The 15,991-nt window shown below is 35.8% G+C and overlaps 1 protein-coding gene across 8 annotated transcripts in view; it reads left to right on the top strand.

Annotated features, from left to right (window-relative positions):
* The window catches only part of INPP4B (inositol polyphosphate-4-phosphatase type II B), an 817,532-nt gene that overhangs the window by 542,955 nt on the left and 258,586 nt on the right, over positions 1 to 15,991 (top strand). For 7 of the 8 annotated variants that reach the window (XM_050791144.1, XM_050791150.1, XM_050791147.1 and 4 more), the window contains one exon: positions 7,386 to 7,465. In XM_050791144.1, coding sequence (XP_050647101.1) covers positions 7,386 to 7,465 — 80 coding nt within the window. Of the gene's footprint in view, positions 1 to 6,964; positions 7,047 to 7,385; positions 7,466 to 15,991 lie in introns of those variants that run through there. The other variant, XM_050791151.1, reaches the window with a different exon arrangement.

Raw genomic sequence — 15,991 nt, forward strand, 5'->3', positions numbered from 1 at the left:
CTCTCTGCTGATCCTTTCTACAAGCCCCAGCAGCATCAGGCACTGGGTCATATTCAATGATTCTCAAAAGAGAGACAATCAGTCCCCAGTGGAAGTAAACATGGTTTAGACACCTCTAGGCTTTATAAGTGATTTTTGGTACCAGACCCTCTTGGCTTCAGCTCTGAGGATAAAGATATTTTCCTGGGGGATGCTTAAGAGAGAAACTAGCCACATCTCCAAAATCAGACACCTTCCTAAATGCTGACCTCTCCTCTCTTCTAGCCCTAGCTTTATATTAACTGGGTGTATTGTGGCTACTTACAGACCAGCATCTCTACACTGGTTCCTCATCAAGCATGTTAATAAGATTGCTGGCCTCAAACACTGAAGGTTCTCTGAACATACAATGGGGTACATTTATTATATTGTGTCTTCATCTTTGACAAAACTCGGCTATAATTCCTGGACTAAAAGAGAAATCTCGATTGGTATCCTGTGACATGCCTATTTTTGCAATTAGGAATGTACCCTAAGGCAAGTAATGTGACAAACTGTGGCTTAAAACTAATTAATGGGTTTGTTTTTCTCATGTTATAGAAGTCTTGGGAAAATTATCCAGGGCTTCAGCTACTCAAAAGTGACTTGAAGCAGCCAAACTCTATCCATCTTCCTGGTCCTTCTTTCTTAGAGAACTGCACAGACTGGCCATGGTACCCCAGGTAGCACATTCTGGGTTGAGTGAAGAATAAAGGGAAGAAGCTCAGCTGGCCTATTCCTTCAACTTGGAAAACAGTAACTTCCTGGGAAATTTCATTTTGTATACTGTCACTTACATAGTATTGGGAAGACCTAAGTCCTTAGCTAGAAGAGAATCTGGGTACAATTCTCATTTAAACAAAATTGAGGTGCTATTAGTAATGAAGAATGGGCAGGAAGCGTGTTAAGTAGGCAATTAGTCATGTCTCCACACTCCTGCTAGATGTACTCCATGATAACAAGGTCTCTATTTCTAATATTCCTGGCTTTGTGCTTGGAAGCTAGCAAATCTGTGATCTATGTATTGAATAAATCAAAAGCATACCACGATTTTATTTTGCCAACCATTTTATGTATTGTTAGAACCACCAGAAATAAATGAGTGGGGGATTCTAGAAATGACTAATAATACAGTAAAAAATCTAACAACTTTTATGACCCATCAGAACTCAAAATGGCAAGTATGACTTCAGAACTAAATATCAAGCACAGTAAGAGTAAGTCTGAAAAAGAACAAGTCAGCATGCCTTAATTTCCTAACACCCTCAGATTACATGTTATTTTGGAGAGAGAAGTTAACATATGTTGACCACCTATGAAGTACCACTTGTTAATATACATCCTATCAGCGAATCCTCAAAATATTTCCTTGGACACTCCAAAACAGGTCTGAGAGTTTAAGCTCTTGGCCAAGGACACAGAGCCAGTAATGGCTTTGTCATTACAACATACAAGGGTTCTACTCTTCAAGTACTCTAATTTTTTTTAAAGAGCTTAGATTTTTTTATTGTAATCTTTCAAATATGTTAGGTGTGTTTCTTTTCATTCTCAAACAGAATTTACCGGATGCACCCAAATATTTTCTTGATGACTTAGTCAAGCAAATATTAATATGTGCTCTTAGACCTTTTGAGGTATATTCACAAGTAAAGATAAAATTCTATGATAAGTGACTTTACCTTAAAGTGCTTTTTAATGTTTCCTTTGGGCTATTCATCAACTTTTAATAGATTTCTTCCCAATTATTTTTTCTTTCTGAGTATTTTTCAATGTTAATAGTTCATTTAGTCTTTTTCTCTTCCTGTGGGGTAGGAAATAATGTAACCATATCTGTTATGGTTTACAGAAAAAAAAAAGTACCTGGGCTATGAAAAGACCTGTGTGTAGGTTATGCATAAGAGATGTTGTGTATCAGTCTTATAATACAACCTTCAACTTTTCAAAGACCTTTGAAAACTTATACCATAGTTCCTGTATGTGTTTTATGAGGATAGGTCGAAATTTTATTGATATATTCATTTGACCTCTAAACCAGCAGTGTTCAATGGATATAATGTATGTCACAAAATGCATGCTGCATATTTAATTTTAAATTTTCTAGCAGCTGTGTTTTTAAAAAGTAAGAGAAACAGGCTGAATTAATTTTAATATATTTTATTGAACCCAATATATGCAAAATATTATTCCAAAGTGTAATCAATACATTACATATTCGTATTCCTTTTTCATACTAAGCATTCTAAATTCAGTGTGTATTTTATACTGAGTATACATCTCAACTTGGAGTAGCCACATTTTACCTGCTAAAGCTAGTGGCTACTCATTGGATAGCACAGCTCTGGGGAGTAGTTGAATAAATTTGATGAGGTTCATGCAAATTGCAATAAAAAAAAACAAAAAAAAAAAATAAAACCTGTGCTTTGAATATAGGCTTTGTGAGAAGAACATGAATGATAGAGGTCTGGGCATCTGTGGCCACATGTGAGGTGGTGTACCTTCTCTGACCCCTTAAAGGTGACTGGGGAGCCACAGAGGACCTGCTGCATGGAGATGTCAAATCCTACTGAGCAGTCTGGATATGTGTGACTTGCTCGGAGTGGCTTCAGGGACTGGTGGGATATAGTATTCATGTGGACACTCCCTGTAGAGAGAGGCCAGGGATTCTGACAGATGCCCCACTTTTTTCCATCCTGTTTGATAGTACTCTCCAGCCAGGTGAGACTGAAATCATGCAGCAAGCAATGTAATGATCATCTGCTTTGGGGTTCTTACATCAGAATAACTGAGTGTTGTATTGTCATGAGCAGGCAAGAAAGGTTAGAGCTGCATGTTGTGCAAGCAGAGTCTGTCAGAAGGAAAGGGAACTGCCACCTGTCCTAGAAATGAGGCGCAGCATGGTGGGGATGAAAGAATGCTGGAGAGAGAAGCAAGAAACCCGGGTTCTAACTTGGCTTCTACAGATTAACTAGTTCGGTGACATGTGTAAGCCAGTTTACTCTTAGAGGCCCCAGTTCCTTCATCTACAGACTAGCAGGGCCTTAACAATCCTTAAGGCTCTTTAAATATCCTATGCAATCTAATACAACTTACAGCTATAAGGGATCATAGGTAATATTTTCTCAACAATAATACTCATAACTATACAGTACCTTTTGGCCTTTGTATCTTTTTTCATCTTTTTTTCTAAAATGTATTCTAAGTTATATTTCCCCCAAATCTAATATTTATTTTTAAAGATATATTTTTCTTTTTGTAGTGCAGGCATTTCTTATAGACTCCTCAAAAAATACTTTGCCTTTTCCCAAAAGTATTTAAGCTGTGCATTAGATGCTTTTAAGGCATATGACTTCTAGTTATATGATCTTAATCACTATGCAAATATTTATGGGAGATGTTTTATTTTCCTGGCTAGATGTTTTCTTTGCCTGGATTACTTTAATTTTCTCATAGCAATAACTATGAGAAAGATAAGTTATCATATGCATTTTTTTCTTTAGCAACTAAGGTCTAGAGTAGTGGAGCAACTAGTTCAAGGCCCCAGACTTCATAAGGGAGAAGACAGGGAAATAAGAAGTGACAATGCTTAGCAGTAGATGGTGAGCCTGGGGGCTGCAAGAAGTAATGTAATTGTCCAGATTTTCATTTTTGAACAGAATAACTGATTTAGAGCCACGCTTCAGACCTCTGAGCTCCAACTCTAGTGAAGCTTTCTCTTTTTTGTCTTTATTTCCCCCTGATAGAAACAGCACCAAAGGAGATTCAGAAAAAAATGTCCCTTGAATTATACTTAAAATATTAAAAAATTAAATAGCTTATCTTAAATTATATAATTATGACAGTGATAGCAAAGATACAATAGCTTTATATTAAATTATTCTTTTACGTTAGCATCATGTGCTATAGAGAAGACTCTTTTCTCATTCATTCTTTTACAATGTGTTCAGCAAGTATTCACATAGATTAAAGATTTATTTTCTAACTTTGGGGTGGGAGAATCCTGGTTTTAGTTATACTGAGGTGAAGAAAACAAATAAAAAACCAGCTCAAAAGTAAATGTATAGGCAATCCCATTGTTTGTTGTTGCAGTATAAAACAATTGTCTTCACATTTTTTTTGATTTTATTAATGTAGTTTATACAATATGCAGTCTTGATATATAGTTATTTTTAGGATTAAAAAAAGGATAGCATTGGTACCCAAATAATACCTCCTCTTGTTTGACAAGTTTACAAAATGTAATGGTATGATGCCATCATTATCCAGGTTGATTTTTAACAGATTTTATTATTTGTGAGCACTTTCATTATCCTTTGGGATCAAGCAAGTGGCTGACAGTTGTAATGGATAAACCTGACTCATGGGCATTGTCCTTGGCACACTGTATGCACTCACAGTGCAGCCCTCTGTTCCAGACACTGGGCTCAGCTAGGAGATGGACAAGCCAAGGTTCTGCTTCCACAGGAGCTCCTGGTCTGGTGAACAGGAGAAACATTCAATGGCTTGTGGTCATAAATTTTACTTGCAGCTGTGCCTTATGGTGAGTCCATAGTTTATGTCTGAAAATAGCAATTCCACCTGTCTCTAGCTGCTACATTCCACTGTGGGGTGTTTGCTACTTTTATTGCTAAAAAGACTGCAATAATCTCATGACATGTTTAGCCAGCTTTGTTAATTCTAAAACCATCCATACCTCCAAAATCTTAAAAGGCAAATAGAAAATAATTTGCAATTTTGGAGTGTCATAAAATTTATGATTGCTTAAAAGTTTTCTTTGAGTGTGAATAATGAGTGGGAATTTAATTTAAAAGCTATGATTATCAGTGAAAGAGAAAGTGAGATCAGCATCTCTTTAAAATACAAAATGCTAAAATAAAATTCACTACAGCAGTATACGATCTGCATACGACAAAATTGTTTTGATTTTCCACATTTCAGTGAATTACAGTAGTTTATAAATAGCTGCAAAAGTAACTTTTCTCCTATATCTAATAGAATCACTTACTTAAAGGCTGGTGTCTATGCCATTTGTTCATTCATTCATTCATTATCAGTAAATATTTACCAGTTACCTACTGTGTGCTGTGCAGTGGAGGGTTATCAGCAAACAAAAGAAAGCTCTTTGTAGAGCTTCAATTCTCGATTATTTTTTGGAGAGGTGCAAAATAAACACATATATAATATATATAATATGTCAGGTGGTCATAAGTGTCGATAGAGAAAAATAAAAGAGGAATAGAGAATAGTGGAGCGTGTATGTGGGAGGGGAGCGTGCTTCAGTAAAGGGATGTTTTAGAAGGCATCTCTGATGAGGTGACATAAACACTTTTATTCAGGAGGATCTCTCTGAGTCCCTCTCTGCCCTTGGCTGAAAAGTCACTCTAATTTCTGCATGCTTTGCTGATAGAGCTCACAAACTTCCTTCTTTGTCTTGATTCACTCTACTTCATCACTCATGGATTTATCATGAGAGCTTGTTTCTACAAATCTTCTATTTTTTGCCTAATGTTTCTCACCTAATAATTTAGTCTCAGATTTTTCAGGCTTTGATGACTTTGTGTCTAAACTAGCTCTTTGAACTTTAATTAATTGGGTTTATCGTTAACAATATATGGGTATCTCCTTCAGAACTGATTTGTATTTTCTTGCCTTGCCTTGCCGTGCCCTTCCTTTCCTTTCCTTTCCTTTCTTTCTTTTCTTTCCTTCCTTCCTTCTTCTCCTTCCCCTTCCTTCCTTCCTTCCTTCCTTCCTTCCTTCCTTCCTTCCTTCCTTCCTTCCTTCCTTCCTTCCTTCCTTCCTTCTTTCCTTCCTTCCTTCCTTCCTTCCCTCCCTCCCTCCCTCCTTCCTTCCTTCCTTCCTTCCTTTCTTCCTCCTTTTCCTTTCGTTCGTTCGTTGGTTCTTCTTCTCTCTCTCTCTTTTCCTTCTTTCCTTCCTTCCTTCCTTCCTTCCTTCCTTCCTTCCTTCCTTCCTTCCTTCCTTCCTTCCTTCCTTCCTTCCTTCCTCACTTTCTTTCTCTTTCTCTCTCTCTCCCCATCTCTCTCAAATGAGGTCTCATTCTGTCTCCTAGGCTGGAGTGCAGTGATGCAATCATAGCTCACTGCAGCCTTGAACTCCTGGCCTCAAGCAATCCTCCTGCCTCAGCCTCCAGGATCACTGGGATTATAGGCATGACAGGTGTGAGCCACCATGACCAGTGTGTTTTACCAAATGTTTTATTTTAAGCCTTTTAGGACCAGCTCGTCTAAGTTAAAGATTTTAAAAGAGGGATAAAAATTCCGACTTCAAGCTTTTCTTTCCTCTGCCTAGCAATTTCTGAGTGTGGATGTAGCCATTCATGTATGAAATATTTTCCTATTTACCTCTAAAAAGATGCCGTTACTCTCAAATTCTTTGTCCAGCCTCTCATTCTAGTGCAGCTTGGCAGCAGACCTATGATGAGAGACTGTTCTGGAAGAAGTACCATTGACTTATTGTAGAGTATTTACATTTTGTTAGGCCACAGTGGCATAAGAAATAACATGGGTTTAATATTTTCATATTTACTCCTTGACCTGAAGGGAAGAATGAGAGCTCTTTTTCATGTTATTTATCCCATAATATTGTGACTTTTAAATCAGAAGTAGCCGGGGATAGTAGAAAGAGATGATAGGGTTTTTATCCTGGGAAAGAAATAAAAAAACAATTTGGAGTTTTATTCTTTGCATTGAGTCAAAAAGAGTAGAAAGCAGGTATTCAAAGGTCATCAACACCTAATATAATAGGCTAAAAAAGCAATTAAAAAAATGTAACTGAATAAGTGCCATTCTCTTTCGTGTATTAGGATGAAATTGTCCCATGCTAGTAAAGAAATAACAAAGGAAAAATGCTTTAAAACATTGCTGTGACGGGGGAAAACTAAAGCATTTCTATTTATAACTTGTACAAAGTCCCACATAAAAATAGCTCCAACTAACAGATTTGCTCATATCTGGAATACAAAGTTGTTGCTGCCAGTGATTTGAGGAATTCTAATAAGAGGAACAACAGCACTGGTAAATATGGAAAATATATCATCTTTTCTTTTCCCTCAGTTTTCATATGCAGAGAAAATTATGGTTAGTGAAACAGTTCTGGGTGCTGTATTTTACCTCTTGTTATTTTCTAGCCTGTTGATCTCTTTTCTTTTAGGGAAAATGATACGTTTTCACCCTTTAATCCTACCCCATGAGGTGGATATATTATTGATAATTTTATCTCTGTTACTGAAATATTTGTCAGGCTAATAGATTTAATATTTTATTCTTCTACAGACTAATTTTGTGTGATTGATGTGACAGCAAACATATTAAAGAACCTCAAGTTAATGAAACCATTCTTTCTCTTATTTTCAGCGAAGTTTCTTGGGCTATGCCAGTTTTAAAGTGGGAGAGCTACTGAAGTCAAAGGAGCAGTTGCTGGCCCTGAGCCTGAGGTGGGTCTCTTTGTAGAAACACTGTTAAAAAAGCGGTATTTGTTGATGGCCAGTGTGTTTGAAAGTCACAATTCTTGCAGATGTTAGATGTCAGCTCTCAAATAGCTAATGTTCTCCACTGCAACAAGTTATAGTGAAACAGCAATTATTCAAATTCACATTGAAGTTCATGTTTCAGGTTGTGAAATGTTGTTAGCCCTTGTAAGAAAAAACAACATTACATTATCATTAAAGTAATGAAATTCTTTGAAAGTTAGAAAGTAGATATAAATTATGATCACATTATTAAATATTTTTTCTCTTATCGAAATGTTACTTTTTAATCAAATAACTTTCCATATTTGAAATATGTTAGAGGCAATATCATAGTTTTATGATAATAGAGAGTAAGCTGATTATTCTTTTCTCAGCCTATGTTGGTGCTATACTATTAAACATAAACCACTTAAACCACTTATCAGTTAAAACACATTCTTGACACAGACAATAGATCATAGCTAATTCTGAGTACAGTTTGCTTTGAAATAGGAGATGAGACAACAGTCTTTAGGAAGTCACACTATTTTAATTACTAAGAAGAGCGTTAAATAAAATAAACTTTTCTTTTTAAATTCAAAGTAAATTTGAAAACACATAAATTTTGAAACAATTGTTTTCTAACAGTATAGTAACTTTCATAATTATGCATACATTGGGAATACTGCCTTGCACTATTTTTATGGTACAAATGAATACAACAATTGCATAGAACACCATTTGTAAATGTTAAGACTCTCTTATTTTGATGAAACATGGAGACCACTTTCAAGGAGCTGGACAATGTCTTAAGTTTGTTTGTTCCCTTCCACCAAGGACCCACTTGTAACCAACAATTTATTTCGATAAAGATGTGATGACTTATGCTTGCACCTCTACTCCATGATTTGTCTTTTTCTGATTTTTTTCTAATCCTTACAGCTCCTCATTTTGATTTGATAATATAATTTAAATATAATTTAAACTATGTAATACTTCAAGCAGAGAAATGAGTTGTGGACTCGAATGAGGCTGCCGTCTGCTCTAGCTTTCTTTAGGTTATGTCTCTTAAACATCTGGTGTTGGTGTTGGTGTTATATTTTGTATGGGAAAACATATTAAAATCTTTATGGTTTTATGATGCTATTACCAATACAATTTTGCTGCTGTTATTGTTTTCAGTTTGAAGTATAAAGGGTCAGCTAAAAAGGCTGGTTATCAGTGTCACAGATAACCTAAAAAATATCATCATTCTAGCCTGACTGTTGAATCTGACCCATATACCCCTGGATTCATAACAGAAGATACCAAACATTGAGCTGTCTTAGGACTCCAAGCAGTCCACATGTTTTCTAGATCAGATGCATACCATGTTCTTCTTCATCTTACTGACTCACAAGCCCCAGTATTCATTATGACATAACAGTCATTAACATCAGAAGCATACTACACAGTAGTGCAACATTTAGACCTTGGTTTGAAACAGAAATCAGGGGACCAGAAGTTCTTAGTAAAATGAAAATTAGTGAACACACAGTACCTTAGAGAGAGAACAAGCACCAAAGGGTCAGTTTTAGAGTATTACCCTTGAAAGAGAAAATAAATACATAAATTTCATATTTAGATGGAAGCAAGACAAATTTCTTCACTTTTTATTTTAATACCCCTGATCCTAGTCATTTGATCTTGATTATATAAAACAAATTCAACAATGAAGAATTGACTTTTCTAAAAAAAATGTAATGTTAGAAAACCAATTCTGAAAGGGCTAGGTTATTATTTTTCCCAGTTTTGTGCTTTGCCAAATTTGTGGTTTTCTCTCCCTATGAACCAGACAGATTATAGATCTATCATAGCCTCTTGATTTCTGGTAGATGGCTTTTTAAAAAAATTCTGATGTAATTTATTTTCTTTCCACTGATTCTGTCTCTTAAGTATTGAGTTAGAAGAGCCTTAGGTCAGCCTTAAGAAGCATTTTTGTTTTGTTTCGATTTTTAAAATGTTCCTTTGCACAGATTATTTCTGACTTTTATTTTATAGTCATTAATTTTAAAACAGTAAAATTCTCCGATTTCTATAAAACAAATTCACAGAAGTAACAGCATTCTTTGATAATGAATAAAGTTCCTTTTCTTCATGATTAATTTTAGCTTCCCCAAATCTTACAGTTGTGCTTGTATTCACGATTTCTTTGGGGGCTTCTTATGTGATCATTCAGATTCGAAAACTTTCAAACTAATTCCACAGAACACTGTGATTTAATATAGCTTCCATGTCATATGTGCTTTGAACTGGAGATCAAGGGCAGGGGATATATTGCTTTTATTTTTTTCCTGCAGGAAACTTAAAGGGACAAGACATGTGCATCTAATTTATAGATTTAGACTAAAATTTAATAAAATATGATATTGTGTATTTTTTAAGATGCAGAGTAAAATTCGTCTATTTGTATTGGGGAAAATGCCTCTGATGTATAGATTGGTTTCTATTCATATGTCACCTTTAGTTAAACGCAGAATTTACTATGTTTTTGAGTGTTCTAGCATCCCAAATGGACTTGGGTTCTCTTTAGTAATATCATCTATATCTTTATATTACATCCACTCTGTTTCACTACTGTGCATTTGGTAGTTCCTGTCTCCTCTTACTTCTTTTTTATCTCAATTATATTTTCTGGTTTTGTTTTCTAATTCATTGCTGTGTAGTCCTGGCTTCTAGACTTGTAAACAAAGTAGAGTTTCTGTATGGAGGATTATAATTATAGCTGTGAAAGACGCTTGATGATATTATAAGAATGATAACAAGGATGACAACAACAAACCATGTGCTTTGTGCTTTGATAATTATATTAGAGATATCTCATTGACCCTTATCAAATGAGATGCTATTCTTAATTTCCATTTCATAAATCAAGAAACTGAGGTATAGAAAGTAGTTAAGTAATTTGTGTAAAGTTATAATGCTCTTAAATGGGAAAGGCAGAGTATGAAACCACACATTTCTAATTGCAAAACCCATGATTTTAATGACCGACATTTTGTCTCTTTCAACAAAAGAGAAAACAGAGAACTAGTTGAAATTCATATCACACGTCACATAACTTAATAATGGCAGAGCAAAGCAAGGACTGAGGCCCAGAATCAGTTTTTCATGGTTTCTTCCATGTTTGACTTCACCACCGTGCCTGGGCTTACAGAAGGTGATGCCTAAAAGAGTGGTCCTATGCCAGGGTAGGAATGTTAATCATTACGGAAAAGTGTGAAAGGGCCTACTAGTTTAAGGGGGGATTGAAGGCTGAGGGAAACCTATGGAATGTGTTCTTATCCCAGAACCATGACTGTATCCTGATCTCGATCTGGTTTGTTGCCGAAACACCTGACAATCCTTTGCTCTACCAACCTGACATAATTTTTGGGGGACTAGACAAGTAGAACTTTGGAACATCATAATAATGTCTTATGAGTTGATGAATATAAAAGTTAAATATAAAATAATATAAAAGTTGTTTCTCTCTGTGGAAATGATACTAGCAGTCAGGAAAAAAATTACATTGATCTTAAAGTATTTAATCAACCACAGATGCAAAACAATAACTACAAAGGTAAAATTTGTTTCCTAGGAAATTTATCTCATGGAAGTGGGGACAGAAGCAAGTGTTCCAGCCTTGTCATGCCTTTGTTGTGTGGCTCCCCACAGTTTAGATTTCACTCAGTGCTCATTCATTCAGCAAACATTTACTAAGAATGTTTTATGTTCTAAGTGCAGGGATAGAGTTAATATTTTCCCATTGATGTTACCAATTATGTGTTTAATGAAAAAAAATCTCATTATTTACTGAGCATCTGCTAGCATGCAAGGAATATGTGAGGTACTTTTCATGCATTATCTTATTTAATCCATGTGGCATTATCATCTGTCTTAGAGCAACTTGTCTAAAATTCTACAGCTGCTGACTATACAAGTGGGATTAGAACTCAGTTTGGTCTGACTCCAGAGGCTATTCTACTTTTATTTTACTACCTAGTAGGAAGCTCAAGATCTAACAAACATTTTCTTCCTTGTCTATTTTAAATTCTATTGTTCAATGGGTTTTAGGAATCTCAATTAATTTTTATTAATGTTTTATATTAAAATTCAATTTTATCTGCCTGCAACATAGTAGAGGTTTAATAATTATTTGTTGGAGTTTCGATTCATGATGATTACTTCCTTATACTTTTATAGATGCTAAATATAACGCTAGCACCAAGACTTCATTTCTGGGTGTAATTCATCTAAATTGGTGAATATTATGCAGTATAAGCATTAGAGTATATCTGAGACAAGCAAATTTCAGAGTAATAGTGAAAGTTGTAATCTGCTTTAAAAGCTGAAAATCTTAAAATCTACATTTATTTCAGTACAGGGCACTTTACCTTGTCACAGAAACTTTCAGTTCATCTTAACAAGGAGTTTATTATTTCTTTTGTAACCTTCTACATGTCACCACACCCATACCCCACCAATTAAACAAATTTTATATCATTTTATCAGGGTGAATATGATAAAAATTTTTCTTGAATAGAGATGTGCAAGTATTTATTCATAGAAAGGGAATACGATTTTCATTTATTACTTCTACCACATTTACAGAAGTGCTTTTTATGGAACAAATAACATAAAACATGGATGATCTTAAATGGATATATAATTACATTTTATAATATATAGATGTATGCAAGATGCTATGAAAGAAAAACATTTAACTTCTACTGTTTTTTAAATTTCTCCTATTTTTATAGTATTTATGTGTATACATATGCATGCCTATGTACGTGTATTATAGATTATGTGGATGAATATGTGTTTGGGCATCTATATCATTTTAGAACATTTTGCTTCCTCACAAACTATGAATATTTATTTCCTATTTTTGTCAAATGTTTATGCCTAGAGATGTAAGATCCAAATCGTGAGGTTTTTAAGTTTTTATTTTTTGGCATTTTGCTTAATTAGCCTCTTTAAATACACACACATGAACAGATACAAAGTTCAGTTTTGTAGTTTCTGTAAATAAAAGAATAACAACAGCAACAACAACAAAAAACTCCACGTAATCTTCTTATGTGTTCTTAATTTGAGAGCTAGAAGTAGCGATAAGGAGAGGCTCCATTGTGTTCTATACAAGCATAGTCAGAGTGATAAAAAGATAAAATTGCTAGTAGCACCTCTCAGGTTGGGAGGCCAGGCATGTTTTACAGACCACAGGGCAGTGGATTGAAATAAGTTTGTTGCTGGAATCCTGTAAGTTGGTATGAACCCCCGCAGTGACCTGAAAACAACCCTGGCCATAGATAGACAATAGGGTTTTAAATAACAAATTTTGTTTTCTTTTCAAATGAAATTGAACAGTCTTAGACTTTTGATTTTCTATTCCTACACTTTTTTTTTTGCATACAAATAAAGTTTATGTATGTCTTCTTACTTTAAGCATGGAATCTATTTCTTAAATTGTGTGTATGATGAATACTTCTATAATGGCATTTTTTCTTATCAATATCTACTTAAACTTCAGAGATGTCTTTAAAAAATTATATCCAAGCCCCTTAACAGTCACGCGTATTTGGCATAAATTTCTTTCTCTTTTAATAGTCTTCCAGTTTTTTGGGGGGTGGGGGAGGTACCAGAAACTAAGATTCTAATGGTCTCCACGACAGTAAGAGTTTTCCACGTCTAAAATATTTTGTATATTAAATAAGGTCAATAGAAAGTGATTATAGCCAATAGCCCCTCTTTGGAAGAGAGTAGCACATTTGTGATTAACTATAAAACAGAATAGTGTTAGACTTTGTTGAAAGCATGGATGGAAAAATTAGAGGAAGAGGATGGCACATAAGTAGCTAAGTTTGTATTTTGTGTAGGAAAAAAAAACCTAAAAACTTACGTCATAAGACCTAAAAGTAATGCATCAAAACACTACATTTTTTTTTTCTTTGAAAGTGAACAAGGCCAGATGTGGTAGCTCACACCAGTAACTCCAGCACTTTGGAAGGCCAAGGCAGGAGGATCCCTTTAGCTCAGTGGTTTGCAACTGTAACATGCCAAAACCCCATTTCTACAAAAACTACAAAAATTAGCTGGGTGTGATGGCGCATGCCTGTGGTCCCAGCTATGTGAGAGGCTGTGGTGGGAGGATCCCTTTTTAAGCCCAGGAGGGTGAGAGGGTGAGGCTGCAGTGAGCCATGATCATACCACTGCACTCCAACTTAGGGGATAGGAGCAAGACTCTATCTCCCCCCACCAAAAAAAAAAATAAATAAATAAATAACAAGCAGGAAAACATGTGAGTCAACAGCAAATGTGCACTAATGAGTCCAGGCACACACATCTGAGCAAGCCTCACTGAGCTTTTGGCATGATTCTAATTAAGGTGACAGGAAGTTCCTCCATGACAGCTCTGACACTGACTTGGACCTCATAAAAACGTAGGGAGAGATACATAACACTCTTTGGAGTTTATGATGGGTTAAGAATTTCAAATGTTTTATCATATTTAATCTTCTATTCGCCTCAATATTCTAAAAGATGGCCTAAAAATGGTTTTAATTCTGCTTCACAAATAAGTAAACTGAGGAACAGCAGTCTGACTTCTTAAGGTTGCACAGCTGAGAAGGAATGGAGATTATTGAGAAGTGTTCTTGATATCAAGTATTTTTCAGAGAATATGAATTTTGCTTAAAATCATTTTGCTTAGGATCAAATTATTATTATTATTTTTTTTTTTTTTTTTTTTTTTTTTTTTTTTTTTGAGTCAGAGTCTCACTCTATCACCAAGGCTGGAGTTCAGTGGTGCAATCTCTGCTCACTGCAACCTCCGCATCCCAGGTTCAAGCAATTCTCTGCCTCGACCTCCACAGTAGCTGGGATTACAGGTGCCCTCCACCATGCCTGGCTAATTTTTGTATTTTTAGTAGAGACAGGGTTCGCCATCTTGGCCAGGCTTGTCTTGAACTCCTGACCTCGTGATCTACCTGCCTCGACCTCCCAAAGTGCTGGGATTACAGGCATGAGCCACCGCACCTGGCCAGATCAAATTATTTTAGAGACCAGAAGAGACTTTGAACCTGGCCCTTCACCTTCTTCTTGGACCCCTTTCATGACAGGAGACTGAAACTCAGAATTTTTCCTCCCATTTTCAGACAGGTCTAGTGTTAGAAAAGTATTTCTATTGTATCTCAAGTTTTATCTCTTTACTACAGTCCCAACTCTTCTTTGTGGAGTTAAGTAGAACAAGCCTCATGCTCTTTTCTATAACCACATTTGAAAGCAGCTCTTTTGTCCAACTCTAAATCTTCTTTCCTGTTTTTTTTTCCCCCCTTAGGAAGGTATATGAGGTAGTAGAAATAGGACTTTCATACCAGACTTGGGTGCAAGTCCAAGCTTGGTCACCACCTGCATCACCCAGGCATGTCTCTTTAACATCTATTAATGGAAGCAGTAATAACTCCCTTCCAGGGTGGTTCTGGGCAATTAATAAATGCAGTGAAGTTCCAAACATTGCCTTGCATTAGAGAAAAATTCTATAAATATCGTTTCCCTTTATTCTTGCATGAAACTTACTAAGTCCCTCAGCCATCCCTTAGTTTTTTGCTTAGTTCACTTGCTTAGCTTGTTGAAATTCCTTTTTAGAATGTGACAGCCACCTTCTCTAAACTTGATGTGTTAGGCCGCTTTTGCATTGCTATAAAGAAATACTTGAGGCTGGGCAATTTATAAAGAAAAGAGGTTTAATTGGCTCATGGTTTTGCAGACTGTATAGGAAGCATGATACCAGCATTTGCTCAGTCTCTAGTGAGGCCTCAGGAAGCTGTTACTTATGGCAAAAGGTGAAGTGGGATTAGGGGTCTCACATGGCAAGAGTGAGAACAAGCGAGGTGGGGGAGGTGCCACACATTTGAATCAACCAGATCTTGCAAGAACTCACTCATTATCTCTAGGATGGCACTAAGCCATGAGGAATTTGCCCCTATGACTCCAACACCTCCCACTAGGCCCTGCCTCTAACAGTGGAGATTACATCTCAACATGAGATTTAGAGGGGACATCCAAACTATGTTTCTTGGTCAGTGGGAGAGGGGTTGACTTAACCCTTGATCTGGATATAACATTTCTATTATCCAAGGAAGAGGTGCTTACTTGAAACTTAAATTCTGGCTTTAATCACTCTGGTATCATATGGCTTATTGCCAGGTAGCAGCTACCAGCAAAAGAAATATGGACAGCAGTTTGGTTGAATCAGGCAACGTGCCAGAGTTGGGAGAAAAATACTTATTTAAACTAAAAACTTTAGCAATAAAAGATTGAAATCAGGACAGAAATTCGTAAGTGTAACAGAGTTTTGCTTTTAGAGGTTACTGATTCATTTTATTGCTGAATATATACAAAACTGTCTAGAGAAGTAAATTCAAGTGACATTTCTTGGGGTTGAACTGTGAGAATGAAGGGTGACATCAAACACAGAAGCAGGAACAT

Source organism: Macaca thibetana, chromosome 5 (genome assembly GCF_024542745.1).
Source record: "Macaca thibetana thibetana isolate TM-01 chromosome 5, ASM2454274v1, whole genome shotgun sequence".
In the NCBI taxonomy this organism is placed as follows: domain Eukaryota; kingdom Metazoa; phylum Chordata; class Mammalia; order Primates; family Cercopithecidae; genus Macaca; species Macaca thibetana.